At 43.3% G+C, this 27,151-nt stretch overlaps 1 protein-coding gene across 12 annotated transcripts in view; it reads right to left on the reverse strand.

Moving 5' to 3' along the window:
- ITPR1 (inositol 1,4,5-trisphosphate receptor type 1) overlaps positions 1–27,151 on the reverse strand; it is a 186,213-nt gene that overhangs the window by 66,712 nt on the left and 92,350 nt on the right. For 6 of the 12 annotated variants that reach the window (XM_069811782.1, XM_069811785.1, XM_069811783.1 and 3 more), the window contains 10 exons: positions 26,730–26,981; positions 26,058–26,183; positions 25,195–25,323; positions 21,221–21,341; positions 20,395–20,579; positions 18,894–19,042; positions 17,790–17,901; positions 14,262–14,288; positions 4,032–4,067; positions 2,327–2,377 (listed from right to left, as the gene is read on the reverse strand). In XM_069811782.1, coding sequence (XP_069667883.1) covers positions 2,327–2,377; positions 4,032–4,067; positions 14,262–14,288; positions 17,790–17,901; positions 18,894–19,042; positions 20,395–20,579; positions 21,221–21,341; positions 25,195–25,323; positions 26,058–26,183; positions 26,730–26,981 — 1,188 coding nt within the window. The remainder of the gene's footprint in view (positions 1–2,326; positions 2,378–4,031; positions 4,068–14,261; positions 14,289–17,789; positions 17,902–18,893; positions 19,043–20,394; positions 20,580–21,220; positions 21,342–25,194; positions 25,324–26,057; positions 26,184–26,729; positions 26,982–27,151) is intronic. The other 6 variants (XM_069811789.1, XM_069811787.1, XM_069811784.1 and 3 more) reach the window with 2 other exon arrangements.

Below are 27,151 nucleotides of genomic sequence, written 5' to 3' on the forward strand. Positions count from 1 at the left end.
ACTTCAAATGAAATTAGTTGTCTGACTGTAGATTCAAAATGTCATTAACTACAAGGTTTAATAACATTAGCTGTCATGCAAGTGAAACCTTACTTTTTAAACTTTCACAAGAGGCCCTTTAAACACAAATAAATAAAAGGAACAACGTAAATGCGCATTAATTGGCTCATACAAAACTCCAGCACTGCCGCAGCCACGCTGCTTTTGATACAAAGTTGGCAGCCACAAAAGGTAGCTTAGAGAAATCCTTATACCCCAATGCACTGGCAAGACAAAAACCTGTCTGGAAATTAACAGTCTTTTACCAAACTTCAGACATGACTTCCAAACGGAGAAGCCCAACACCTGCCTGCAGCTGGTCAGGGATCGCTGCCCTCCCTGCAAGGCTGGTGCTAATGTCAGGGCTCCCACTGTCTGCTTCTTGTCAATACAATTTAGCAGATTAAAAATTGTTCCTATAGATTATTAGTGTGAAAGCTGCAGCCCAGGAGCTGCATTTTACAGAATCAGATGGGGATAGGGGAAGCAGCAGGGAGACAAGATGTAAAATAAACACAAAGAGAGCTTGCCAACCAGCTGCTTCCAAAGTCCCCCAAAAAAGAAAAAAAAGGCAAGTGACTTTGGAAGCAACAGTAGAAGATGATGAGCACTTTTTCAAGGGGCATACGCTTCCTATCACCGCTTGGGCCAAAGAGTGAACATGTAGGAGAGGCAAGAGACTCAGCTGAAAAGCTCAAGCAAATTCTTATCCCAGAGGAACTACTGACTGACAGCAACATGAGAGTGTTTAGTACATGATGTAGTGCTTTAACCATATTTCTGTTCTCAGTCTGGCAGGTAAGGAAGGCTACATGACAGAACAAGGCCAAGCCAGACAAAAAAAACCCTTAACTACATCTTCCTTCTACACGTGTACCGATTAGAAAGGCAACTTGATACCCATGCAAGCCCTATGCCAAAAATCAAGTTACAATGGAGTTCTCACATTACCTTTTTCCTCTTCTGTTAAACTAACTGGCAGTCGTTATATCAACTGGCATTTAAAAATGGTAATTTCTACTACTTACTACAAAGCTAACACCACACATCCAACCCCAAGAACTACTGTTCAGTAAACTCCAGCTCTTCCTGAATTCAGGAGGGTAACTAAAGCTCCTGGAGTTGTCTCTAGACTTTCCTTCTGGTCCACCATGGAACAGAAGACAACTTCTATTCCATGGTCAAAATAGTTGGGGTGAGGGGAGAGACCTTACCGGGAGCTGCTGCTCTGAGGACAGACCTGCAGCCCCTCTGCTGTCTATAGGAGTAGTGTATTCAAAATGGGACAAGTAACCAGAAAATACAAGAGGGAACACGTATCAAGCATTTGTTGTTTCTAGTCTGAAAGCATGCTGATTAATGGTTTCCACGGTTTGGCAATCAGCATTCACTAGCATTTTGAATTCTAACTGGGACTAAAAACTTTGTTTCCTACAAAATTATTCAAATCCACTGTGTTAGCCAACAAATATATGAGTATGCGATCAAAGTAGAGGGGAGAAAAAATAAGTGGCATTTAAGAAATGTTATAATTAATTCAGCTGCAATGCTTGGCTCCGGAACAGTTTTTTAACCATCATGTTACTGTTGTGCACCACTTTGATGCGTACAGTATGCAAACAAATATCAGATGTTTGGCGGCAATAAGAAAAATCAAATATGCTACCTAGATAAAAAAACCAACAGCATTCAGTTTCATCTGCATTCACCATCAAGGTAAACTAACAGTAAGTGTTATACAAACACTATTGTACACATATCAGTAAAGCAAGAGGCAATACACAACCCAGTTTAATTGATCTCAAAACCCTGTTATAATCTTTAAAACAGAGAATCTTTAACAATATCTAAGAGTGAAGCAGTTATAAGTTGCTGCTATTCTGTTCCCAGCTACAAGAGCAGAAGAAATCGAGAAATGTATTAACGACATTGACTTTGCAGCTTGGCTGTTTACGAAGGGGAAGGTGCGGCCAAAGCACGCAAGCTCCACAAGCACTGATAAATGTCGCTTCATACTTGTGCGATCATCACCAAAGGGGAGTGCTTTGAAAGTGTGAACAGACTAGACCAGGATCTGAGGTTTAATTCAGAGCAGCCAAGCACTTGCCCCTTCTATTTAGTACAAGAGAAGGTGCTCCAGCACCCCATTTTGTAAGCATGGCTGATCATTTTAGATTTCCCGACAGCAAGCAGTTAACCACAGAAGCTTCTTACATGACTTACGCTTCACTGTTTAAAAGGAAAAGACAGAGGATTAGTTCTGAACGTGCTTGACTGCTGTACATACCCTTCTATGATCCTCCAGTTGCCTCTGTGGTAGACTTTGATCAAGCTCCTGCTGTGCATGCAGAAATTTCATTTTAAAGTAGAACAACACTGAAGACACACTAACAACTTTGCACTCATGGAAAATATTAAGGGAAGTCACAGCTGAAAGCAGGGGGGCAGATGAGGAAGATTGACTGACAAGCTATCTAAACAGAACATCTGCCTTCAATCAGCTCTGGCAGTACTTAACCAGTCTCCTCTGCCACCCTCCAGCAGACCACCATGGCATGCACATATGCCAACACATTTCTAATGGAATTAAAGAAAACACATAGTCTGTCTAATTTTACAGTTACCAGTAACACACAAGAGTTTTTAAGAACTCAAACCATGCATGCCCATGCATACATATACACAGATACACACACACATACAAACACCCCATCCCACTATACACACACTTCTGGTGGAAGTGTAGGTACTTCGTTATATCTGACCGTGGTCAATGAAGCTCTTTTGAGACTGCGGAGGGCCTCCGACAAAACCTGTGCGATTTCTGTTCCAATGCCGTGGACTTCAGAGGGGTTTCACTGATTTACTGAACAAAGTCCCTCGGCACGTGCATGTTTCCAAATCAAATCTCTCTTATTTCAGATATTAAGTATCTAAAGGAAGCAAATTTTCAGGAATAGTACTTCCACTTTGTAAACCTGAAGTACATTGAGTTTTTGCTGCTTTAAAGCATTCTGAAAATGTGTAGGAACAACTGCTCTATACAGGGACCCATCTTAAACCAGGAGCCATCTCCCAAACATCTCAAAGTCATTCGATGACCACTCAGACTTTCAGTTTACATTTAAACACTGTTCCACAAAAACTACAAATACAAGGCCTAAACTACCACAAATTGCATTTTTTCATTCATGATTTCAAATATAATCTTCATATTCGTATAGCTCAGAGTATCAACACTGTGCTAGATTTAGACTTCCATGTGGTTTCAGTTAGGTTTGCACTGATACAGCACCCAGTTGTACACCCTGCCAATACCATCATCTGGATGTTCCATTAATTTTAATTCTTATGTCTTCATTTTGGCAAATAATCCATCTTATGCGAACTGATGCTGGGGTATCCCATAAAGGAAATGTGCCTACATATCCTATTCACCATAGAGCTAGTAACCTTGAAGATGTGAAGTGACCATTAACTGTTTCACTAGGGTGCTTTAACGAGACACCTAGCTGCTCTGGGATTATGAAGCTTCCACTAACTTCTTCTGACACCTCCATTTCCTTATCAAAGTTTTTAAATATGTGAGACAACATTAGGACCTTATTAGGAGCCAGCAAAATGAAGTCTCACTTTGCTAAAGCAGGGGGATTTGAGAGCAGACTTTTCAAACACTGCCTCCCTTAAAAGCTAAAGGGAAATGGCTGAAAGACCTGCACTACCTTGGATTGGTCAAAATGCTTGTCCTTTGGGTTCCTTACTTTGTCCAGGAACATAGATTTGGGACTGATTTACATGCTTTGATATATTTTCAGACTATCGTGCTGATGCTGCATTGGATTAAACCACTTCAACAAAGCTACTTATTTTTCACTGTCTAGCACCACGCAGAAACACACATTTCACAGGGTTTTTACCAACAAGACACTCCACCAGGACTACTTCAAAACACCAATATTTGCCTGTTGTACAAATATAGGTGGGTGACACACCTCTACAGAGCTTTCCGTTTCTGGAGGTTGCGGCAGCTAGTTGAAAGTAAAATGCAGAAAAATTAGTCATTCTTCAAGAATCTTTCATCCCAACAGAAATCTAGTGGTCAACACTTAGGGGAAGGGAGCTAGCAAAGCACTTGACTTCAGTTGAATCATCACAAATGAATTATAGCCATAATTACTGTTTACACCCTCCCACCCACCCACCACGCTCCTAAAAGGGCTACATTTTGAAAATTTAGCAGGTATCCTTTGAACATCCCAAACTACTTTGCATGAACACAGAGGCACAAACAAAAAGCTTGAGTTGCAGGTGCACACAGGCCTGCAACGCAGAAATGCACTTTTGGGCAGCCTGCTCGGACCGCGCACCCGGGATCTGCAACTCGCAGAGGGTGAAGGCAGCACACCCATCCCCAGCGGGGAGGAGGAGGAGGAGGAGGAGGAGGAGGGAGGAAGCCAGGGCTGCATGTCACAGAAAGGCAGCAGCCTTACAATGTTAGTTTAAAAAAAAATGCTTTCAGTGGGTTCTCATCTATAAACATACTTTTCTTGAGATAAAAGATATGTGATACAGCACCAAACACGAGCAATGAAATAAGAGGCTTACCAGTGACGGCTTTTCAAATTTAAAATGCTGATCACCACATTGAAACAGATGAAGACGAGCAACTTTTATCTAGTAGAGCTTAGACATACAACAGAGACCTAAACATTCAAATGAAACTGCCTACTTAATCGTGGCTAAATTGATTTAACCTCTCAGGAACAGACACTAAGAAATAAGACGATACAGTGGGACCAATTTAAGTCAGCCACTCATCGTCCATGTCCGCCTAGGGCACACAAACTAGACAGACAAATCAAGCATCGGCTGGGAGAGCAACCGTGGTATTTTAACCTAATATCTGCTGCAGCCTAGGAAATGCACAGCAAAGGGAGAGGAAGGACATGGGATCCAGAAGCTGAAATACGGAGAGACTCCGCTTCCCGGGAAGGAGCCAGAGGAGCGAGCGCTTCCCCGGCGGTGCTCCATGGGCAGGGGCTCCTTGGCCAGGAAGAACTGTTCTCTGTTCTTCTCCTAATGGACTTTCCTCCTGGCTAATTCACATGGCCTTTGGTACACAGTTTCCTTGCATTGTCACCACTCTTGGAAACTTCGCAAGCATGCAAACCATTTCTCTCCTGGTCAAATTGAAGCAGGGAGCATCTGAGCCAGAGGATCTAAAGTTAACAGGAAAAACCTCATTTATGCAGAGGAACACACAGTTCCTGCACAGCCCGCTTTGTACACCCTTGCTGCTCGTAGGCTGGACACTGGGAACGCCGTATCAAGTCATTAGGGAGTCTGGGCACATTGTTGTGATTGCAGACACCGTCTGCACAACTTGCTTCAGAGCAAAGCAAAAAATTCCTCCTTTCTTAAGTGGTCAACAGCAGTAAGGAAATTGTGCATATTCCCCTGTAAGGGAAATCAGGTACCTTCCTTCCAGGGAAGGGGAGATTGAAGCTGGCAGGTCAAGTGGACGTGACTGCCACAAGGTAACGTCCTGGACTTTGGACTCTGGATGAAAGCATTCTTACTCCCGGGGTTATACCATGACCCCAAGTTAATGAAACATACGTGTACATTTTGGGGCTGAAACCCAGCACAGACGAAGAATCAGCAGGAAATTAGTTTGATCTTTCCAACTTAATTGGAGAAGGAAAAAGTACATATTCTAGCTAGCAAATTCCTATGCCTTCCCACTTCAGCGCAGACAGCATGTATAAATAGATCAGCATGTTAGAACCAGCCCCACAAACTCATCTGCAAGCAAAAGCTACTGCCCTTGGCAATGCTCAGATGGATCATTCCAAGTAAGCACGGCCTTCAGCAATCTTTCAGTAAGAATATAAACTCCAAATACTGAAATTGATATTCTTTGAGTCAAAATGGGTTAAAGCTGTAGTTACCGGGCTGCACTTTGCACCATCCTCTGTGCTGCAACAGCGAAGTATCAGCTTATGCTTTACAAGAAGGATTGAATAGGGTGGGAGAGTAGACAGAAGTAGTAATTTTGCTAGTTTTCTTGTGCCTCCATATACCTCTGCTCTCCACCTAGAAGAAAAGTGATGGTTTGGGGGCCAGGGCCAAGTTTGCGGAATACCGAGTGCCACGGACACCGTGGCCAGCTGTCAAACTGGCATGTCGTGGGTGGCAGGGTCAGAGAACAGTGCAACGTTTTTCCTTTTTGCTAGCAGTAGCAAAAGTTCCTTTCAACTTGCTGCGCAAAACCCCCTCTTCCTTTGAAGTTTCCATTCCCACAAGGCTGGCAAATAAACCACTCATCATTAGCCATAACAGGAGAATTACAATTTCTTTGACCTGTTGGTGACCGTAATGCTTCTAGCATCCATTTCCCCAACACAGACTATGTGCGTTTCCCAGAACGGTCTTTTTCTGACTCAACAGTGGATGTATCCACCTCAAAAACCACCAAAGCAAGTGACAGCTGAAGTGTGAACTCGTTATATCTCAACTTATGAGATATGGAAGGGGTTTCGGTCCTTTTCCTTTATGGTTTTGAGGAAGGTATGAAAGTTTAATTTTCATTTGCTTTCAAAAATAACAATCAAGATGGAAGTTACCTAATCCTGTCTTTCATAGAAAAATCAAACAACTAGCACTGGACAAAAAAGTGGAAATGGTTTGAGGAAATGCAGAAAGACTTTCATTCAGGTTTCAAGCCTCAGGATTGCTCTTCTCAAATTTTTTTTCAACTCAACTGTGTAGTAAACATCCAGAATACTGAGCGCCGAAAAGGCCTGAAATGCATTTAAAAGGCAGGTGGAGACTCCAGTTTGCATAGACTGGGTCTCCTCCAGATAGTGGCTTCAACAAAACAGGATAGAAAACATCTCATATTGGAACGTTAAAAATGGGTGGAAAATAATCTTATCAGAAAAACCTGCATGTTTGTGAGACCAGACACATATGAACACTTTCAAAAACCCGATCCTTTTCTCTTCAGCCTCACCAAACTTTGGAGTTTTGACAAAATAACATACAAACCAGCACAGTTACAAGCACAAACCTCCTCCGCTTCAGGCCATCTCCCAGTTCAAAGTTTTGATTGAGAGCTGACAAACCTCAGACTGCTTAACTTCCCCAAGCTGATGCCATTTTCCAAACTACCACCACATCTCCTTTACGTCTTTTTCCAAACATCCCTTGAAATTGGATAAGAAGGTGACTAGCTGGTGCAAGGCAAAAGTAAACTGACACCTGCCCTGGGAGGTCTTCAAGATCAACACCGAGCGTTTTGAAGACCTTAGTCACACTGCATTGATTTGGCTCAGTAGAGAAGCAATAGAAAGAAACGAGATGCCCTGTGCTGTGCAGGAAGGCGGGTTAAATTACCAAGCGGTCCCTTCTGGTCCTGAAATCTGTGAATTCAGGAACTGACCCAACTCCATGCATATGGCATCTAATTATCGGGGTGGCAGGGGGAGAGATTCGGCTTAGAGAAGGAAATAAAAAGGGGAAAAACACAACTACAGAGTCAGTCAGCCAAATATCACGTTAAGCTTTATAACTAGGTTGTATATCTAGATGCAAAGAACTAGAGTGACAATCTCAGATATATATTATTCTGAAACCACTGCTCTCCACCTTGGCTCTTGCATTACCATCTCCCGTATCAGCTGGAGTTCCAGTGGGACTGGCCATTTAGATAGAGTCCTGGAAGTCCCCTTCCACTTTTTCCTCCCTTTTCTGAATTTCTCCTCTTTTCTGCTTGAAATACATTTGGTATAGTTCTTACTTGAAAGACACACAGCAAAAGCACCACCTAGTCTGATTCATGACAACAGACTAGAGCACAAATTATGTTGCTGTCCTTCATAACTCTTCAATAATACCAGAAAACTCCATGTAGGTTACCTGCTTGCCAAGTCTCCTTTGTAAGGCCAATACTGTTACCTTGTAGAACCGAAAAAAATTTGGATAGGAAATTTCTAGCCTTTGCAGATGATATGTAGGTGTTTGTCAAAGATGCATTTGACTTGCTATGGATAAGTTTCAGGGCAGAGGGAAATAATTGGGAACCAAGAACACTGAACTACTTTGACAAACATCCCACGTTATAGTTTACTGTTGTAACAGACCTGCGTCAAATTTGCCAAGCGGTGTATTTTTAGTGATGGAGTATCTCACACCTGCATAAATTCAGAGGCAGCGGGAGATATGGAGCAGCACCTTGTCCTGGCATGGGTCCTCCGAGCCGTGCAGCTCTCCCAGCCCTTGCAGGAGACATGTAGGATTTATGGGGGGCAGAGGCAGTTCCCCGGCTCCCACCGGTGTGTGATGGAGCAGCAGCCACAAGCTCACACCCCCTCGCTTTCCCACTGCAGCGCACACGCAGCCTGGGGACGTGGCTAAACATTCCCCCCCCAGCCTTATCTCCGTGAATTTGCTGAGACTTTGCATGCTGCCAGACGATGAGGTGGCAAATTTGGCATAAGGGCTGTCAGCGCCTGCACTGAAAGGTCACCGAGATCTGCCTACAGGAATGCCTTCCCTCATTTTCCAGAGTTTTCAGTTGAGAAAGCATGTTTTACTTGGGCTGGGGCTTTCCTGGAGTTGGAGACCTCAGTCTCCGATATGCCACTGACCTTCAATGAGAGTGCAATCATTTGCTTCTCTAAATCCTCAATCTTGCAGGTCTTTTACAATAACTGAATGTAGTAAGAACTATCTTCACTCCACATTTTACATTAGCAGTTTTAATTAACTGGTAAGATGGTATAACTATTTTTTTTTTTTTTTTTTGTTACAAGTAACTATAAGAAATGTTCCAGTCTCCTTTTCCAAAGAGCTCACCAATTCCAGTTCGTGCAATAAAAAAAGTCCAAAGATTGCAGGATTTCTGAAGGAAAAAAAATATAAGGCAGCCCACAAAAATTTATGAGCGCCTGCATTTCCTCTGCTTGAGACATAACAAGTGAAGCACTGTCTAAGTGCAAAATACACAAGAGAAATGACTGTGGAGGAAGCTCCCTCTACAAAGAAAATAATTTGTTAGTGCATCTCTCCAGCACTTAAGAGGTTAAAACATTTTCCAACTGCAATCAGAAGATGCATAAAATAGCACATATTTTGCACCTTATTCAGCCATTGTAGTTTTAATTTGTCATTGATAAAGAGCATTGAGAAGGTTAATTCAGTCAACCCCTTTGAACCAGGATTTTCAGTTCCCTTTTTACCTACTTGAAACCTCAAGACCAAAGTGAAGAGGTTAAAAAAAAAAAAACCAAACCCAGAACTATATTGAGTGGGTCTGCAGGTGTATTTTGCTGGATACCGTTTTATCAGCTGCGTAAAGTATCATTACTGAATAAAAACAGAAAAACCCCAACAACAGAAAAAACCCGGGGTTTTACTTAATTCAATTATTTAACTTCAAATCCTAAAAAGGACTAAATAATTACATGGGAAACTCCAGGTGCTTATAGAGGTTTGCTGGATTTGGTCGTTTCAGCGCTTGCTGGCCCCTGCCCCAGCCCTCCCGGCGTGGGGGGAAGCAGCAGAGCACCCCCTCCTCACCCTGAAAAATAAAATACAGATTCAAGGGTACGGGACCAGTGGTCATGGGAAGCCGCAAGAGCCCCACAGTCAGGGCAGCTACCGGCTCGGGGGCCGGCAGCCCCCGCGCAGCCTGCGGTGACTGTAAACATCTCCACCGCGTTTATTGGCAATTACTGCTGAAGGTCACACATCAGCAGCGGGCCCAAATTCCAGGAAAAAAAAGCTGTTCTTATGTAACTGCTGCCTGAATGTTGGCAGGTGCCCAGCGGAGCAGCTCACTGCAATGTGGCTGGGAAGGGGGGGTGGGGGGGGGGGGGGGGGATAAAACTAGGACATCTCCCAGCCACATTCAGCATCCTGAGCATGCCACCTGCAGGTCAGCACTAACACTTCTCTCCTTCTGAGTCCATAAAATATTAACGTGTTCCTCTAGGACGTATGCGTTTCAGCGCCCGAGACTCGCGCTGCAGGTGGAAACTGGGCCACGGTGTCCCCAGGCGCCTATCCGGACTGGGGAGACTGGACGGGAACGGCACGTCGCAAACGGAAACGCCTCAACGGGGAGGGAGCTGTGCTGCCTGAGCTGTCCTGGACCACAGGGAACCCACGGTGGAGCTCACCATCTCAACTTGGGTTGTGAAACACCATAAAATCTGTATTTGTATCGTGCCTGGACTTTTTAGTGGTTGAGGATTGAATTAAAAGTGAATTAAGCTGTTGTGCCTAATTACAACCGGGGTTGAGTTATCGCTGTTGTGTGAACCTCTCCTCCAAGAGACCAGCATAGTCAACAGCTCCATCAAGAACAGGATTCCAGCAGCTCCGGCCCAGTAAAGAGCCGATCAAGGGAGGCTCAGCCCAAGGGCTTTTATAGACAACGCACCAGTGCCCTGCCTTGGAGGTTTCTACTTTATTACTTGAGACGCCTGCACAGAGCCAACGTTAAGACCACGCTATTTATATTTAGCTCTTCAGCTCGTGTCAGACCGCTTCAGCTCCTCACGCCCGCCTGATGCTCTGGGAGAGAAACAAGAGCCCCGCTGCAAACCAAAAGACGAGCTCTGAGCACAAAACTCCCCAAGGTCAGGAGAAAACCAACACAACCCTCTTGCAAGTGAGGTGCAAATAAGGTGTAAAATGGTTTACAGCTTCCGATGGTTTTGGTTTTCTATCAAAACAACTTGTGCTTTCCATCCATCCTTCAAGATACTTTTTCTGCTCTTTATTTTAATACCGGTCTTACACAGCCCCTATCCCAAAGGTCTGTGCGCTTTTACAAGTTCACAGGCACCTGGATGTTTTGGAAATACTGTAAGATGACTCTCATCCTAATTTCTGTCCCCAGAAGAAAAACCTTTTACACAAATCCTGCCACAACAGCGGATGCTGCAGAGTTCAAAAAAACCCATCTACAAGAGCTTAAAGATGCTCTCCCCATATTTCTGCCAGACCAGGTCATGCTCCTCAGACTATAGTAAGAGATGTTGAAAACAAACACCACGCTACACCGCTTCTCTTCGGAAAAACTGCAGTTCCTTCCCGTCCCTCCTTTCCAACGAAAAGGGAATTCCAGCTAAATCCCCAGCGGAAGGCAGGTGAAGGAGGCCGATGGCGTTGGAGCGTCCTAGCCCCCCCGTCGCTTCCACAGCCCTTCTCCAGCAGCAACCCCAAGGACTCAGCCGGGCGTTCGCAAGGGTGCTGCCGACCTCGCGCTCAGGTCGCAGCCCTCGCCATCCTTCCTGTTCTGCGGGGGATTTCCTACCATCGAGGTGAATTCCAGCAGTATTCACCCACTTAAAAGGGCACTCCCTTTCTTCGCTTGCAAAAACGTTAAAGGGGGACTGGAACGTCGATTTTCTATCACGGCTTCCAGTAACGAACGCACGGACCTCCCGGTGTTTTCAGTATCTTTTATCATTCGGACCCACCGCTCGCTGAAATTACCTTGCAGTAAGCAACTAAGATATATAAATCAACCTATGTATACAATCACATACATACTATGAAATCATGCCATGAGACAGTTACTTCAACAGAGTTTTACCCTAAGGGAATGAGGAGCATTTCAGCTCATCAGAAAAATTAAGTTGTGCACAGTTTGACGGAAAAGGAAGTTAATAATTTTACTAATAATGGAGATTTTGGTATTCTTTGCCCTAAATGATTACAGTTTCCAGGGCTGACAAGGGGGAAAAAAAAAACCTCAGGAAACCCCGGGACTTCCTTTGAGACTTGTCAGTGTTTCAAGCCCCATCCAAATCCCTTTCTATAAGCAGCCAGTGCTCGTTGCTGATGGTTATAAACACACCTGCTCTGTGCATGCATTTGCTCCATCAAGGAGCAATAAAGTTCCTCCTTTGCAGCCTCCAGACCAAATCCTAAATTGCTCTGCACGCTCTGGCTGATTTATTGCAGGCAAAGACAGCACATTACAGCCAGAAACTGAAGGGGAAAGAGTTTCATATTATGACTTAATTTGCAATTAAACAATTCAAGTTTCTGTCTGAAGTTTCTCCAAGATAAAATTTTATATATATATGTATGTGCTATTCTGCGAAGGCGTAGCGCCACACAATCTAAGGGGTCTAGCACCTGACAGAAACATTCATGTGCTACAGCTTAACTTCTCAAAATCAGAGCACGCTGCTGGTGCATACTTCTCAGGTAAGAGGGGGGAAAAAAAAAAAATCTTGGTTTATAAAAAAGAGAAAGAGAAAATACCCCAGAGGTTAGACATCACAGCACCTCTGTAACTACGTAATACCGAAGTTTGGTGTGAAGCTTGGAGACGCACCCGAGATGTCTCTTACTAGCACAGCACTGGTCAGAGGCGACAGCAGTGCAGTAAATGGACTTGTGCCACGTGAAAACGCTGTCCTTCAGACCGAAAATCAGACTCTCGCTCTCTGCATACACCCTACCCGTCAGCTATCTTCTGCGCACATTAAGGGGAAGGGCACACTAAGAGGAGAAAATTTCCACTGACAAACAGAAGGGTGAATGCTCCAAGCAGCCCTAGATGAGGATTTTCTGATAAAGAGCTTTTCATTAAAGCTGAAACTGATGATGGGAGAGACTTGTGAATTTTTTCTTAGGAAAGGTACCTCAGACCCTGGCTGGACCTCCTGCCCCAGCCCGGAGAGGGGACCCCAGTGCGCGTCAGGATGACGGTGACAGCACCGACCTGCAGCACAGCAGGGGCCTGAGCATCCCAACCAGAGGCTAGGTTAAACCAAAAAAAAGCCACAGCTCTGGTTTGTTCTGGTGAGGAATTCTGCTTCTTCCCTCCCCTAAAAGCCCTGCCGAACAGAAAAGACCCTCCAACCCAGCCCTGGGCCATGCGTACACTTTTCGGTCTACTTTTGTGACAAACAGTTTGCATTTCAAATGCATTTCAACAGGCAAGGTCCCCAAATATTACTTGGTTTTCAGAATGAAGTTTATCCAGTGAATTCAGCTGATCAACGTCAAAATTAACAAGTTCTACAGAAAGTAATTTATGGCATATTTCATTATCCACTCTGCTGAATAAAGAGCAGTAACATTTTAAGCGTTTTAAGCGGTTGAATTTTGTTCCAAAGAAAAGCTTGGCTTGGGAGAGAATGCAGGAAACAAAGCGCAGAGAGGAAAATATTTCTTTTTTTCCTGGTATTTCAGTAAAATAAGGTGCCAGTCAATCACTTTCTCAGTATTATACATTTATGCAAAAAGAATCTCAAATTTAGCGCCCACACGTGGGTTTTTTTGAGCTGGATGAGGAAGTTGCAGCAGCAGAGACAGCTCAGCTCCCTCCCTCCACCCTGGGTGCCGGTGCCCGAACCAGACACACCGCTTTTAAAAGTCCTTAGAAAGCTTAATTTCAGTTAGTCTGAAAGTTCTCACTCAAATACGGCTTTTCCGCCCGTAAAACAGCTACATGCAGCATAAACACAGCCTGGGCTGTCGCACTGCCAACTGAAGGCACGTTTTTGACGGTAGGAAGCTTTTCACACAGAAATAGCTTCCGAAGTCAGTAATTTTCATAGGGTTAACACCACGCCGCTTTCACAACACATCCAAACGTTTCACGTGGCTTTATGTACCAAGCCTAAGAAGCAACAGGAAGGACAGCGAGATGCTTTGATGAATTGCACGACTGTCACCTTTTTCGGTAAAGCCGGCAGTAGTTTCTGCAGAAGGACCCAGCCCTCCGCAGCGCCGCCGGCGCCCAGCTGCGCCGTGCCCTGGGACGGCTTGCGTGAATGCCATTAAACCTCAGTATTTAGTTTTGCCGAAAGAGCCTGCTCACCGATGACGCGGTAATCGCGGCTGAGTGCTAAATGCGGACGTTTTAATGGTGCTTGCGGCTGCTGATCCTCCAAAGGTGCTCAGGGCTGGTCCTAAGCTTCGTGGGATCTACTATGGCACCAAATGACTGTAGGCTGCCAGAAATTGTAACTGCTTTTGGACTAATATTCGAAGTAATGACATACGGAATTAGTTATGGTAACTATTCCCAGTGTAGACACACAGCAGACTGAAAAAACTCAACTACTTCACTGACACAGGAATACAAATCAGAAAGCTCAATGCTGAAGAGACAACAGGACAGATCACAGGGCTACTCATAAAACAAACACCATAGAAACAACACTGTAGAAAATAAATAAAATTAAAACCTCAGCATTATCCAATTCAATGGTAATCTGCCAGAAAAGAAAGAAGGGGAAGAATTGAAAGCAAGCATTAGTAAGAGAAATTACAAATAAATTTCACGTTAGGATCTTATAAATCATTTAACACTTTAATGCTGCAGTTCAACATTGTGAGCATGAGTAACATTCGCAAGCACCGGGATGTGGTGGGTTAGGGAACGGACACTGCTGGAAGCACAGCACCAGGGATCTTCGGAGGCAGGATGCGCCCTGGCTTTGTTCCTGTGCCAAGTGACAAACCACGCGGGGTGGCTGACTGAGATCCAAGAACCTCACCCTTGGGCATCCGAGTCCTCACCAGCGTGAGCTGTAAGCAGCAGCAGGAGTGCAGAGGCTGGATTCCCAATTCGGGAGGAGAAACGGAGTTTTAAAACCTAAGTCCTGCAGAACTGAGGCTAATTGTCTGGTAGGCACCCAGGAAGACATCTATGAATGACATGTTTCAGCAAAGTAAAAAACTTGGGTCTAGCCTACACTGTCAATGTAGTAAAGTTTTCTGCCTATTAAATATACCACAGTATGCTACCCATCACTGAGCGAACCTGAGTGCGTGCCAAGATGAAGAGTCTTTAGCAATATGTAAAACTTCAAGCCTTCCCACAAGCTTCTGTACATCTGTGTTCTCACCACGGTTTTTACATGCTGCGGAGGAATCCCAGCTGTTTAATGAAGGCCTTTGCTATTGGGAGCGGACAACACCGCATTCTCATTACGTTTCCCACCTACAAAAGGGACAAGCTCACGGGCCAGGAGGGTGTGGCATTTTCATTATTTGTGCTGGAAGATTAAGCGCGAGAGGAGGAGTACAATCTTTTTAAAAATCAGATTGTTCCAGCTAGCACCACATGGTATTGCAGCAAAATCACACGCTATGCCAAAACTTCCATGGCGCTCTGCTGCTGAACACTACTTTGAAGTGACTGCTGTCAATTCTGTGACCATCTGACCTACAAGCAATATTGCTTGCGTGATCAATATGCTGGTCACAAGAATAAGTTTTGCCACCTTTATGTATGTAGGGACTCCCGTATTGAGAATGGGTGCACAAGTTTTTTTTTCCCTTTTTTTTAAAAAAACAAAAGGTATTGCCTTTTAAGTGGTGACTAAATACAGTTATATGAGTCACAAGGGAGAATAAATATGATTGCACTTCTCATGGCCAGACAGTAAAAGCTGTTGTACTACTAGCAGCCTATCTATAAGCAATCAGCTGCTTTTTCATATTCGGAAATCCACTGCACAGGCAAGCGTATTCTTGTCTGGCATTATGTAACTGATCTACTGTTTCAGAAATTAATGTATTTTCTACACTTTGAAGATTTTTAGAATCTTGTGGGGTTTTCCATGGCCTGAATGGTGCAAGTTAACTGTATTTTCTAGAAATACTGCTTCACCCAAGTATGCCAAATAAAGGCTAAGGAACTCCTGTAGATGAATTTCCATTTAGAAAAATCTCCGAGTGGCAGATTGCATTTGAAAGAAAAAACCTCAAAGCTCTCATTTGGGTTTTGTTGGTGTACAGTATATATAGTATATATCATCCAGCCTTTCTATTGCTTAAGGTGACCCCGCACAGTCTCTCTTGGCTGTTTTTAACAGGAGAAAGCACACCAACGTGCTAACAAAGTGTAAAACTAAATCCATGGTTACGCTTAATCTTTTACATCCCCAGAGTTGGGCAACAAGAAATACCAGCACCCTGCAGTGGTTGAAGAGGATCACCTAGCCCAACGCCCTTTCGCAGGACCAGACTAACACTTCTGCAGGCTACAACCAGTCCCCTTCCAGATCAGACTTGTACTCTATCGCAGATGTCTTATCAAAGGGACCTTGAGGAGAGGACAGGTCTCCACAGGGCTTCATCTTGTGCTGTTACGACCCAGCACACGATCTGCCACTTCAGCAGAAAAGGACAACGTGCTGAAAGTTAAGTTGAACGCTGCAGTGGCTGCCCTTTCCTACCTACCCTGCTCCCCTTCTTATCTCACATATACATGCTTCTTTCTTGCAGCTGGTTAGGGCATGCCCCCAAAGCTGATGAGTTTATTAAAAAATATGGCTACTGCAAAGTAAAAAAGAAAAAAAAAAAACAAACAAAAAACCTAGGTAGGACTGCAAGTCTAGAGCAAAGCAGCAGCAGGAGGCAGGATGCGGGCTAGACCTCTGGCAGCCCAGAGGTAGTGGCAACACGTGGGAAGAACGTTCCCTGACACGGCAGGAGCACAGCACGGGCCATCCCTACCCTTTGGGCATTTTCCGAGGAGTCTCCTGCTCACTCACGGCGCTGCTGTGTACTCGGCTGGGTGTGCTCGGGTAACAGCCCACACGCGCGCACGTGCACACCCACATGCGTGCAAGCCTCCTCGCTTTATTTGCTCTCCCCGCTCCAGGTCCCTGCGCTCTGGCGTGCCCGCACCTGCCTCGGGCTGGACTGGCAACAGAGCATGATGTTCTGCTCCTGCATCCTCATTTCCAGCGAGGCTAGCCAAAGCAGAGGTTGTGTGCGACATCCCAGCTGGCCAGGCAGCCAGCAATGCTGCAGGTTTCTCTGCCTTTGGAGCATCTCCCTCCCTTGCGGCTGCAGCTATAAACAATTACTACTATTATAAAACTGTCTGACCTCTAAAGCTCTTGCCTTTTTGTGCTGTGAATCTAGCACTAAGCAACAACTTTAAATCCTGCTGCAAGCGAGAATTGGACATGAGACACCATCTGCTGCTGGGCACAGACTCGCAGCTGCAGCTAGCATCCTTCTGCACCTCTGCTTCCCCAGTCCCCGCTGCCAGTTCTCGGTTGGTCACGAGCACGTTCACTGGGAGGGTATACTGCTCTGTACACCTACTGTGTGGCACGGCAATAACCTAGGTTGTTTAGAAATGCACAAGATAATTTAGACTAGGATTTTGAGATTGACAGTAGGAATGTCTAGGTACACAAACATATGGGCATATACACACTCTTCTGATGCAAACAGAAAATAGGTCTGTACCTACAGAGAAACGTACTTCTCAACAAGACAAAGGAGTTTATGCAGGAAAAGGAAAGAAAAAAAAAAACCATGGGAGGGTATACAGACAGTTTCCGTCTATATTTCACAACAAGATGATGACTCAAATGTATATAAATTAAAATTAAACTACAGATATCCTCTTGTTGCAAGGTTACGTGATGAAGAGTCACCTAGACCCAGAAAGCAGGTAAAGAGGTTATATCCTTCATAAAAAGGTAACGAAATTAGATATTTTCACAGTGCCAGCAACTGCAGGAATTAGATTTAAACTTGCAAGTCTAAAGTAGAAAAGCAACAGAAACAAGCTTACCTTTCAAATTATATTTGAAGTTATTAGTTGACTAAAAATGTTTTGTTCCTGATCCAGTACAGAAGTGCTTACATATACAAAACACAACTTGAAAGAGCGAGAATTTTATTTTCCTTTACTGAATAATAAAGACAGTGTTTAACACAGAATGATGAACTGTAAATTACGTTACCTTTTCTCCATAGCCTCTATCTTTGGTCATCATTTCCCTGAGCGTCTGTAATACTTTAATACATAGTTTCTCCTCGTTCTCCTCTAGCAGCTGTTTAGTATGCTTTATTAACCTGAAAATAACCAATCAATCACAGCTTGTTTTAGTACTAATATTGTAAAAATGGGGTAAGATATATGTGCCTATCTTACTTAATTGGCTTAAGCCACAAACAGGTTTTATTATCATACCATTATACAAGCATCTTGGGAACATTCTCTCAGGAGCAACATTTAACCAGCTACCATGGGCTTCGGTGAAGCTGTGAAGGAAACTGCATCCCCCCCGCAGGAGGACAGCCAGATAAACCCCTCCGACTACAGGCAGAAAGGAATCAGGGGAAGGGGCAGTGGGATTTAGGACCTGATGGTCCTCCAGAACAAGCACTTATAGAAAACTATTCCACATACTACTTTGTTGAAAACCGTATCAAGAGTCCTGGACAGTGCAATTGGAAATCCATCCTACCCAGCATTTGTCACTTACTCAGGTACCTAGTTTCCATAAACTCTGTATATAATCCACCCCTCCAGGAGGTGATCTGAGAAGCTGGATTCTGCTCTGAATTGCCCTCTAAATGACCTTGTAACCTTTCCTTTTCCTTCCCTCTAAATGTAGGCAAGCACCTGTGTTAGGTGATGCACATGATAAGAATGGATTCTGACATACTTGCCCAGCAGTAAGTGCTACAAGATCAAGTACCTTACAAACATTACTAGGGTTGAGGGCGGGTATCAAATAACAGGGATCAGCTCAAAATTTTTTACTCATTTATACTACTGTTCATGACACTTGTATCCTGCAGCAAATAGAGAAATTTTTAAGCATTAGCTCTGAGAGCATATCAAGCAGTCTTTCCCCATCCCCAAGAGCATTTTATTTTCCCCGTCCAAGGACAAATTGCATTTACTATCCCACAAAATACTGTCCTTTACAAGTATTGCAAAGTATATCAAGTATTTACCAAGCTGGGCAAGAGGGCACTGTTCCATAAGGCATGGGAAAACTGGGAAAAAGCAAAATGTAACAAACCCCCTCCCAACAACAGACTTCAAGACAACTTACTTGCAAATGAAACCTCCGCTTTCACATTTCCTCCTTGCATCCGTGTTCTCTGGGAAGAGCAGTTCAGGCCTGTGAAGCACATCTACTAGTACTGACAACTCTGCCTGGACAAGAGGACGTAGGCGATCCTCTAAAGCTGATACTATGTCCTAGAATATAACCATATCAAGACTTTAAACATTAAATAAATCTATATTTATATGCAAATTAATTTTACAAACCACAAAAGAGGGACAGGACAGTTAGGTCTGTCCTGACCGGATAAACTAGATTAAAGACCTCAGAGTTTGGTCAGATAAGACTTTCAGTTTTATTGATTAATAGGTGTCCTAAAAAAAGGGAGACCTGATTTCCAGCAGTCCCCCAGATTACTTAGTTTCCCTACCCTGCCCATGTTTGTAGGTGTTCTTGTTGATATAGGAGAAAGAGAAAAATGCAGATTCATAGCTGCACTGAAACTTTGTGATAATGATCAGGCTATTTATGCTTACACGAACTGACAAAAGTACTACTGAAAAATTTTGCAAAAAAAAAAAATAGTTATGCGGCTTGTCCTCCATGTTTGGAAAGCTGTAGCTACCTTAAAAATGAAGCCACGTTTATCCTAATACTTAAACAAGCAGAAAATACTGAGATACCTGTGAAGCCAGAGACAAAGTTTAATCCAATTGAAATGGACAAATAGACAGGACTGGAGGAAGAGGGAGAAGCTATTTCAATGAGACTGGGTTGGGCTGTGTTTTTACATTACGTAATAGAAGTTTACATAAAGTTAGCTAGAACTGTTTGCCAGAAAAAGCTTTTGACCGGAGGATGAATCTTCAAAGGATAAAGGCATCATTCAAGATGATGAATTTCATATGGTATAAAAAATAGGCCTTATTGAACTGCCTACAGATCTGAACATAGCATACAGCTATAACACATCAGTCCCTATTTCTAACATGAAGCACAATGTTTAAATAGTCTTTTTAGCAAAAGCAGTATGGGAAGGCACACACGTCGTTTCAGGGAATGACTGTGGCTGCAACTGGTTCACAAGGAACGGATACATCTATTTATTTCAAGCTCTGCAGTGGTTTCCAGGCAGGGCTGTGGCACCTTTCATTGTCTGAGAGTTTTGGTGCACAAGGAGCAAAGCACTGGAGGAGTTTGGAAGGCTGTGATGATGAAAAAGTCCTGTCTTACTAAAGAAAATATTACTAATGGTGGAACAAGAATACTTCAAGTACCACTAGCTTCAAGTATCAACACCTCCTAGGATGAGTACTTCTATACCCATTAGCTGTGCACATTCAATTACCTGTCCCGATACAATGGTTTACATTTGATTTTTTATACAGTGTTACAGTATTATTATATTCAGCATCAGCCAACTTGATTTCCATGTGGCATTTGGACTAGTTAATTCCCAAATGTCTTTGTACTTACTAAATTACTCCTTTTGTGTAGGCATGCAAGTAAGTGCTTATCAACGGAGGAAGGGGTACTGTGAAGTCACCTGTAATCTTTCAATTATGTTTCGATAATCCCTGGAGGCAGCGAGCACCGAATCTCTGCGGGCAGCATTCCTTGCAGTCATTCGCCAGTTCATTGCAGTCTTCTGTACAATGTTATGAGATTTCAGGAAGAGATTGTTGACCTGACTGTCCAAGTCTACAGGAATTGCAATTGCTCGGCTTTTCGCTGCAACAAGCAAAAGTTAGTAAGAATTGACTCCTTCAGCCCATATATTACAATCAATGCAAGAAAAGACAACCTCTACTTGCAATTCCTTCTACAATCTCCTTCGTGTGCTTTTTAAACAATGCAATACTTGGTCCCTGCGTAACGGGTCAGACCTCTGTGCTGCATTATGTTTAAAGGCTTTCACACCTCAGAGCTGTTTACTGTCTTCAAAGTGTGGGAGTAGGAATCTGTCCTTACACACACACACTCCTAAACTCCTGCTAACACACATGTACACCTATCCAACAGAATTTGGCCTCAATATCCAGTACAAATCACTCTTCTTGCTACTAAAAGTGGAGCAAGCTACTGGGAGGAGTGGCACAAAATTCTTTCCCTGCTGCAGATCAACAGGACTGCAGAGAGTTTTGAGGTTAAACAGAGAAAGCACTTCAGGTTACAGTGACAACACCTATTGCTCAACCATGACAATATATCAACATAACTCTGGCTTTGTACCATGCCTTGGCTCCGAGTTATCTGCAAGTGGCACCTGTGGGAAGTAAACTGCACTTTCTTTTTGGAGGGATGACATGTAAGCAGCAAATACTGGATGACCATGTTTGCAGCAATTAGTTCTGATTACATCCATCTCTTACCTACATCTGAGAGGACCCGAATGCAGCTTTCCACTGAAGCCTTTTGGCTTGGCATTAACCAGTTGCAATGGTACACTCTGAACACGCCTTGCAGCAACTGTACAAACACAGGCTGGCGAGTCTACAACACAAGGTTAAAGAAGAGAAAAATCAAACTCATCCCACCGTATTGAAATGTACGAACATCACCTTGAGGTAATACTGGTTACCAGCTTCAGCCATGACTCTCTGCACACCAGTCATTTCTAACTGGTCTGCATCCACTTGTTAGGCAATTTCATGTTGTAGACAGCATATCTACCACACCATCAACAACTGAATGGAAAGGGTGGGAATGAATGCTGGAAGGGAAATATTAAACAGATAGCTTCTAAAGCATAAAGCCTCAGTAATTGAAGTTGACTAAGCAAAGGAAATAAGCAGTCACCTTCATCTGTTTAATCAGAGTTATCAGCAAACCTGGCATACAGAGATTCTTCTTTTAGCGTTGACCAGTAGCTGACTCAAGAGTCCACAGGTAAATGGGACTTTGCTCTTGGCTCAATGACAGCACAGCTCCAAAGTTGAAAACTCATCATTTCAAGTATTATTAGCTGGTATCTAATTTACTGAAGAAACCAGCTGTGTGTTTGTTATTTCGAACACAGGTAATAGTTAGTGGTAAACACTACAGCCACGGATTGGCCAAAATTAAGGCGTGGTTTTCAGCCCTGTATTTCACAAGGTGATCTTCCACTACAGATAGATAGGTGAGCTATTCCAACACACACATGCACATGAGCTCTGTTCTTTCATCTTTGCAACATCCCAACAACAGTGACCAAAACTCTGTTTGGTTTTGTACAGTAATTACTTAGTAGAACAATTCCTTCATTTTACCTGTAAAAAGTATTTTAAATATTTCAACTGAACCTACACTGAGAGGGAATACCCTGTGTCCCTGTGCCTACTAGCTATGTAATGTTTCTATCAGCTAAGTGAACTACACCACAGTGCAAAGCCCACAAGACTTAGGAACCAGTGAAAAAAATACCTCTTTTATTCTGGTCAAGATTAATGCCTGTTTGTAAGAAAAAAGTGGAGTTAGATGAAAAAGCCAAATTCTTTAACATAATTAAATCTATTAGATCAATTCATCAAGTAACACCATTATGAAACGCATTATGAGATACAAAAGGAGAATCAAAATTCAAAACCCAAAAATTACTAAAAGGCAAATCCCTATTATCCTTTCTAGAAATAAGCCAAACACCAAAACCATGGCAGACAGTAGTATCCTCCAAGGGCACTGAAAATACCTGCACATTTGGATTTAAGGCACCCACATACTCCTTTAAGTTCATGTTTAAAGACTTTTTGGTCTTAAAAAGCTTCAAAGACATTTCATTTGCTTAAACTAGGTCAATAAATCAAATAAGAAATCTACTCCATGTTCCACATGCCTCCAACTACACTTGTGAAGGAAAACCTTGGGCAGCAACACCCTTAGGAGGCAGACAGGCTAAATAGCACTTGTAAAAGAGGAAAAGTTTTGGAAAGCTGTTCTTTGAAAAGACATATTTATGTTCTCCTAATTTTATATTATTTGAACTGCACGACAGATGCACAAGGTGTTCCTTGAACAAGCAAGGCTGGTCCTGACTCAAAGGAGGTACAATTGAAGTCGAACAAGCCATAACATGAAAGGGCATGAGACAAGAAGAGGCTCGCATGGGAAGAAACAAGATGACAAGGTGCAGCAGAAAGGACGGGGAGTGACTGAATCCAAAGGCAACGCAAAGGAGAGTGGCAGCTGTCACTTGCCTGTGGAGACAGCGGCACCAGGTCAGGTAGCAGTGGCTGCAGGCTGCCCTGCAGCATCTCAGACGGGAGGGAAAAATCCCCCCCGGAGGAGTGATGTACGCCAGCTAGGTGGTCCAGCGGACTGTAGTCCTCAGACGGGAAAGTCCCTGGTTATGGGCAAGAGTCTTGACAGGCAGAAAAAGGGAGAGAAACGGAGCTTTTAACTTAGAGATGTAGAGGAAAGATCAATCTAGGATAAGGCAGAGCTATCAACTGAGATGGTAAAAGAGAGGTGAACTAAGTTACTTCATCCTGCTAGACAGAGGGAGAGATTGAGAAACTAAAGAAAAACTGCTGACATAAAATTAACAGATGGCTAAAATATGATGGTAAGGAAGTGTATTCAAATGCTGTACACTCAGAGATGACAATTAAAAGCATGAGAGCCAAGGTATACCGTACAGAGGGAAGAGAGAAGGGCAGCGCCCCGGGAGACAAGGCTAACTTGATCTCTGCCTCATTTCTTTTGATGAAGTTTTGACAAACTAGCATGGAGGCTGATACTGCAATAGCGGCTGACATCTTAGTCACATGAGGCGCAAATCAACTGCTGGACTGCTCAGACTTGCTTGAGTTAAGACACAACCCTAATAAAGCTGCTAAGCCCAAACACAGCTGTTGCAGCTCTGTGTGCCCTCAGAGGCAATGCCCGCAGTTTGGCAGCTTAAGAGTATTTGAGCCAATCTCAAACACAGCTCTGTTGCTTTCAGTGTGACTATCTCCTTGTCTGAACAAGGAGGGCTGTCTATGAGAAGCAGAGCTGCGTTGAATGCTAAACAGTTGGTAGATCAGTCTGGCCACTGGTCATCCAGACACGGGTTGAGTACACGTCCTGACTCAAGGAGCGCAGAGATACAGGTAGTCAGGAAGGCAAAAGCAGGAACATTATTGCTTATACTAAGCAGAAAGAAGTCTTTACCTGATGCACAGTCATGCAGCAGTTTTATGTACACTTCCCTGGAGCACTGCAGTCACCCAGGCACTGCACCATGATCCAAAGGTTTAGCACAGATTCTCTGACGAGGGACTGACATCAAATTGCCAGATGCCCTTTATGGCCACTTTTGGGAACCAGATGCCTCCTAACTTGCTGCTAGTTGCATTCAATTACAAACCTGGAGTTTGCACTCCGAACAACTGCCTTTGGCACGATGAGGTTGCATCAAGTTTCAACAACTACCATACTCAAACTTCTGACAGACCTGCCAGGCACCTGACCACTCCACCCACACTCCTCCCAAGAAGTTTTTTATGAATAAAAGAATGATGTTATCTTTGTGCTGCAATACAAATATTAGGGCAATGTCCTGACACTGCTTTTCTGTGGTGGAAATCTCTACCTTCCGTCACTTCACAAATGTTCCAAGCTTCTCCACATTTCCCTAACTTTTGAACAAGAAGAAAAAAAATTACTCAGCCTTATGAAACACACTAGAGCTTTTGGAAATTTTTTGTTTTTAAAGGAAATTAGAATCTTCCTATAAAAACATGCTTTCTTTAAACAATCACCTTTGCACCCTCTGTAATGCAACACCCTCTCCTCCTGTCTGGAAAGTTTGCCACCAAACTTTATCTTCTTTCTTCATGGCTCTCTGGAGAACTCCTTGCTGCTGTTCTACTGCTTTACTACTGCTAGAGAGCTGGCATGCCAAACTACCGCTGAGCAAAATTGCTTGTTGCTCTACTATACCTGCCCACATCATCTTGTTCAACTGTACTCTGATCTAAGGCCGCAAAGAGGACAACCAGAGCCCTTAGATGCAACTGCAATACAAAACATACAAAAAAATCCTTCACTCCCCTACTTGCAGTGTGATTTTCTCACCCAAAACCTGGTAATGATATATAGAAACTCTGTCCAAGAGACCTGTGTGATCTCAGGGGTAGTAGAGTGTTGAATCTACAAACGAAGTAGTGTGACATTTCAGCCTCTCTAGAAAAACATTTGTAATCTGATCTATAAATCTTTCCGCTTCTGCAGCAAAAGAAACATCCTGGTCACAAAGAATACCTATCTGCTCCCCCCTTACAAACACACGTTTCTTTTGAACTGGTAAATGGAACCAAAGTGGAATGAACATAATTGCATTGGCAGCATATTTTTACCTTTCTGTCTCTGTACGTTTTCCTACCTGCAAAGTAGTGCTCTGATCAGAGAATGGGGAACTGAAGAAAGTGGTGACTATACTCATCACTATTTCTGTAACGTACTTCTCCAATATGGAGTCAGCATGCTTTCTGTCGCTGGTGTTGTTACAAGCCTGCAAGACAATTCATCCTTAGGTCAGAAGCAGCTCAACCAAGGTAGATTAGTAAGAGTTACAGACTGGAATTCTTTATTTCTCACCATTCTAGTCACAGCAATTCCCTGCCACAATGATATTTATGACACTTGGCTCTCTGGATTTCCAACACACACAAAAGCAGAAGCCCAACACCATTACTGTTTTAATGTGTTGGCATATAGCATGTTTAGGAGGGAAGGGAAAAAAACCCACAGTGCCTTAGAGGAAAGAAAGTAGTAGGATAGGGAGGACTGAGGTGTAATGCTTTCGTATGGGGAAATACTTGGAATCCCAGGCAAAAAGCCATATGGCCAAACAAATGCCAAGCTTGGAAAAAATTTGTCCTGACCTGCCAAAAATCGTTGACTATTGCTCGGGAAGGAGTTCGCTATCCTGGCCAAAATGAGCAAGCCAGGTGGCAGAACAGAAAAAGGCATTAAACAAAAGAGCAGGGTGTGGGGCTTTTCTGAGTTTTTTTGGGGTGGGTTTTTTTTTTTCTTTTTAAAAGGAAAAATATTAATCTGTTCCATGGAATATGACTAATGAAATCCACAGGCATAAGGAAAAGAAGGCACATATAAATCTGAAGGAACTCAGTATTCAGGGTACTTACTGCCTTGATGCACTGTTATGTCTTATTCTTACTGCTCTACACTAAATAGGTTCATTTAAGCTTTTTTAATTCAGTTCCTAGATGCAGAAACCATTACCCGACAGATGTCAACCAGGAAGTTCTCAAATAGCTTCCACATATGATTACTGGTGTAAATCTCTTTCATTTCTACTTCTGTGTCCACATAGCAGTGATTCAAGAAGTTGATGTATGCAATTTTGACCTAAAAGTAGAGAAAAAAATTACCATTAAAAAAATAAAAACCTGAATGGTATTATGAATGAATATAATGTCACCTTGAAACTGCTATATAATTCATTTGTAATTCTACTTCTTCATTTTATTTAAGCACTGGTGAAATTTAATGCCACGAATAGCAAGACGTCATCCAATAAAAAACACCAGGATTACTGTAGACAAAACGTCAGCATAACAATCATTTCCAGTTCTGCAGAACCATCTGTTCAAGGTTAGCAGCATACTCCATAAACCCCTCTGCCTCAAGAACCCTATAAAACAAGCAAGTACAGCATCACATCCCCATTTTAAGAGCAAGGAAACAAGCATAAAAGGATTTAACTTAGCTATCCAAATGCACTGGGGTTGTCGATAGCAGAACCAGGCAAGGAGTCCAGTTTCCCAGCTCACAGCTTACTGTCCACCTGCACCACCACCCTTCCCAGACCAGACTCAGCAATATCAAATCTCTCTCACCCAAAGTCAGCACATTTCAAATACACATAGGCCAGTGCCTCCAAACAGCCCTCACCTCAGGTATGCAATCCTCGTGGGTTACTACCCTAACAATGTCATCCAAAGGAAGAAGGGAGTTGCATTTTATTTCTGTGTAGACATTTTTGCCTTCTGTGCACACAGCAAGCAGTTCTACTAAGTGGATGTGGTACATCAGTGGGCTGTTTTCATCCATCCGATCCCTCTCTGATCTCATCATTTGCACCAAAGTCTGGAAGGAGGCTCTGTCATTGTAAAAGACTAGGACGTCTTCTCCCGCATTCACCAGCTACCGAGAAAGAAAAATATTCCATCAGCAGATCAAAGCCCGCACATCTCCCTGCAGCATCCTCCCCTAATCTGTGGGCTGACTGTTACAGTGCAAATCCCGATTAGCTATTCTTTAGACACTTAAAAGGAGTGCAGCCCACCAAGTCAGCTGGGCATTCCTCTTGTGCT

This window comes from Haliaeetus albicilla, chromosome 24, assembly GCF_947461875.1.
Source record: "Haliaeetus albicilla chromosome 24, bHalAlb1.1, whole genome shotgun sequence".
In the NCBI taxonomy this organism is placed as follows: Eukaryota; Metazoa; Chordata; class Aves; order Accipitriformes; family Accipitridae; genus Haliaeetus; species Haliaeetus albicilla.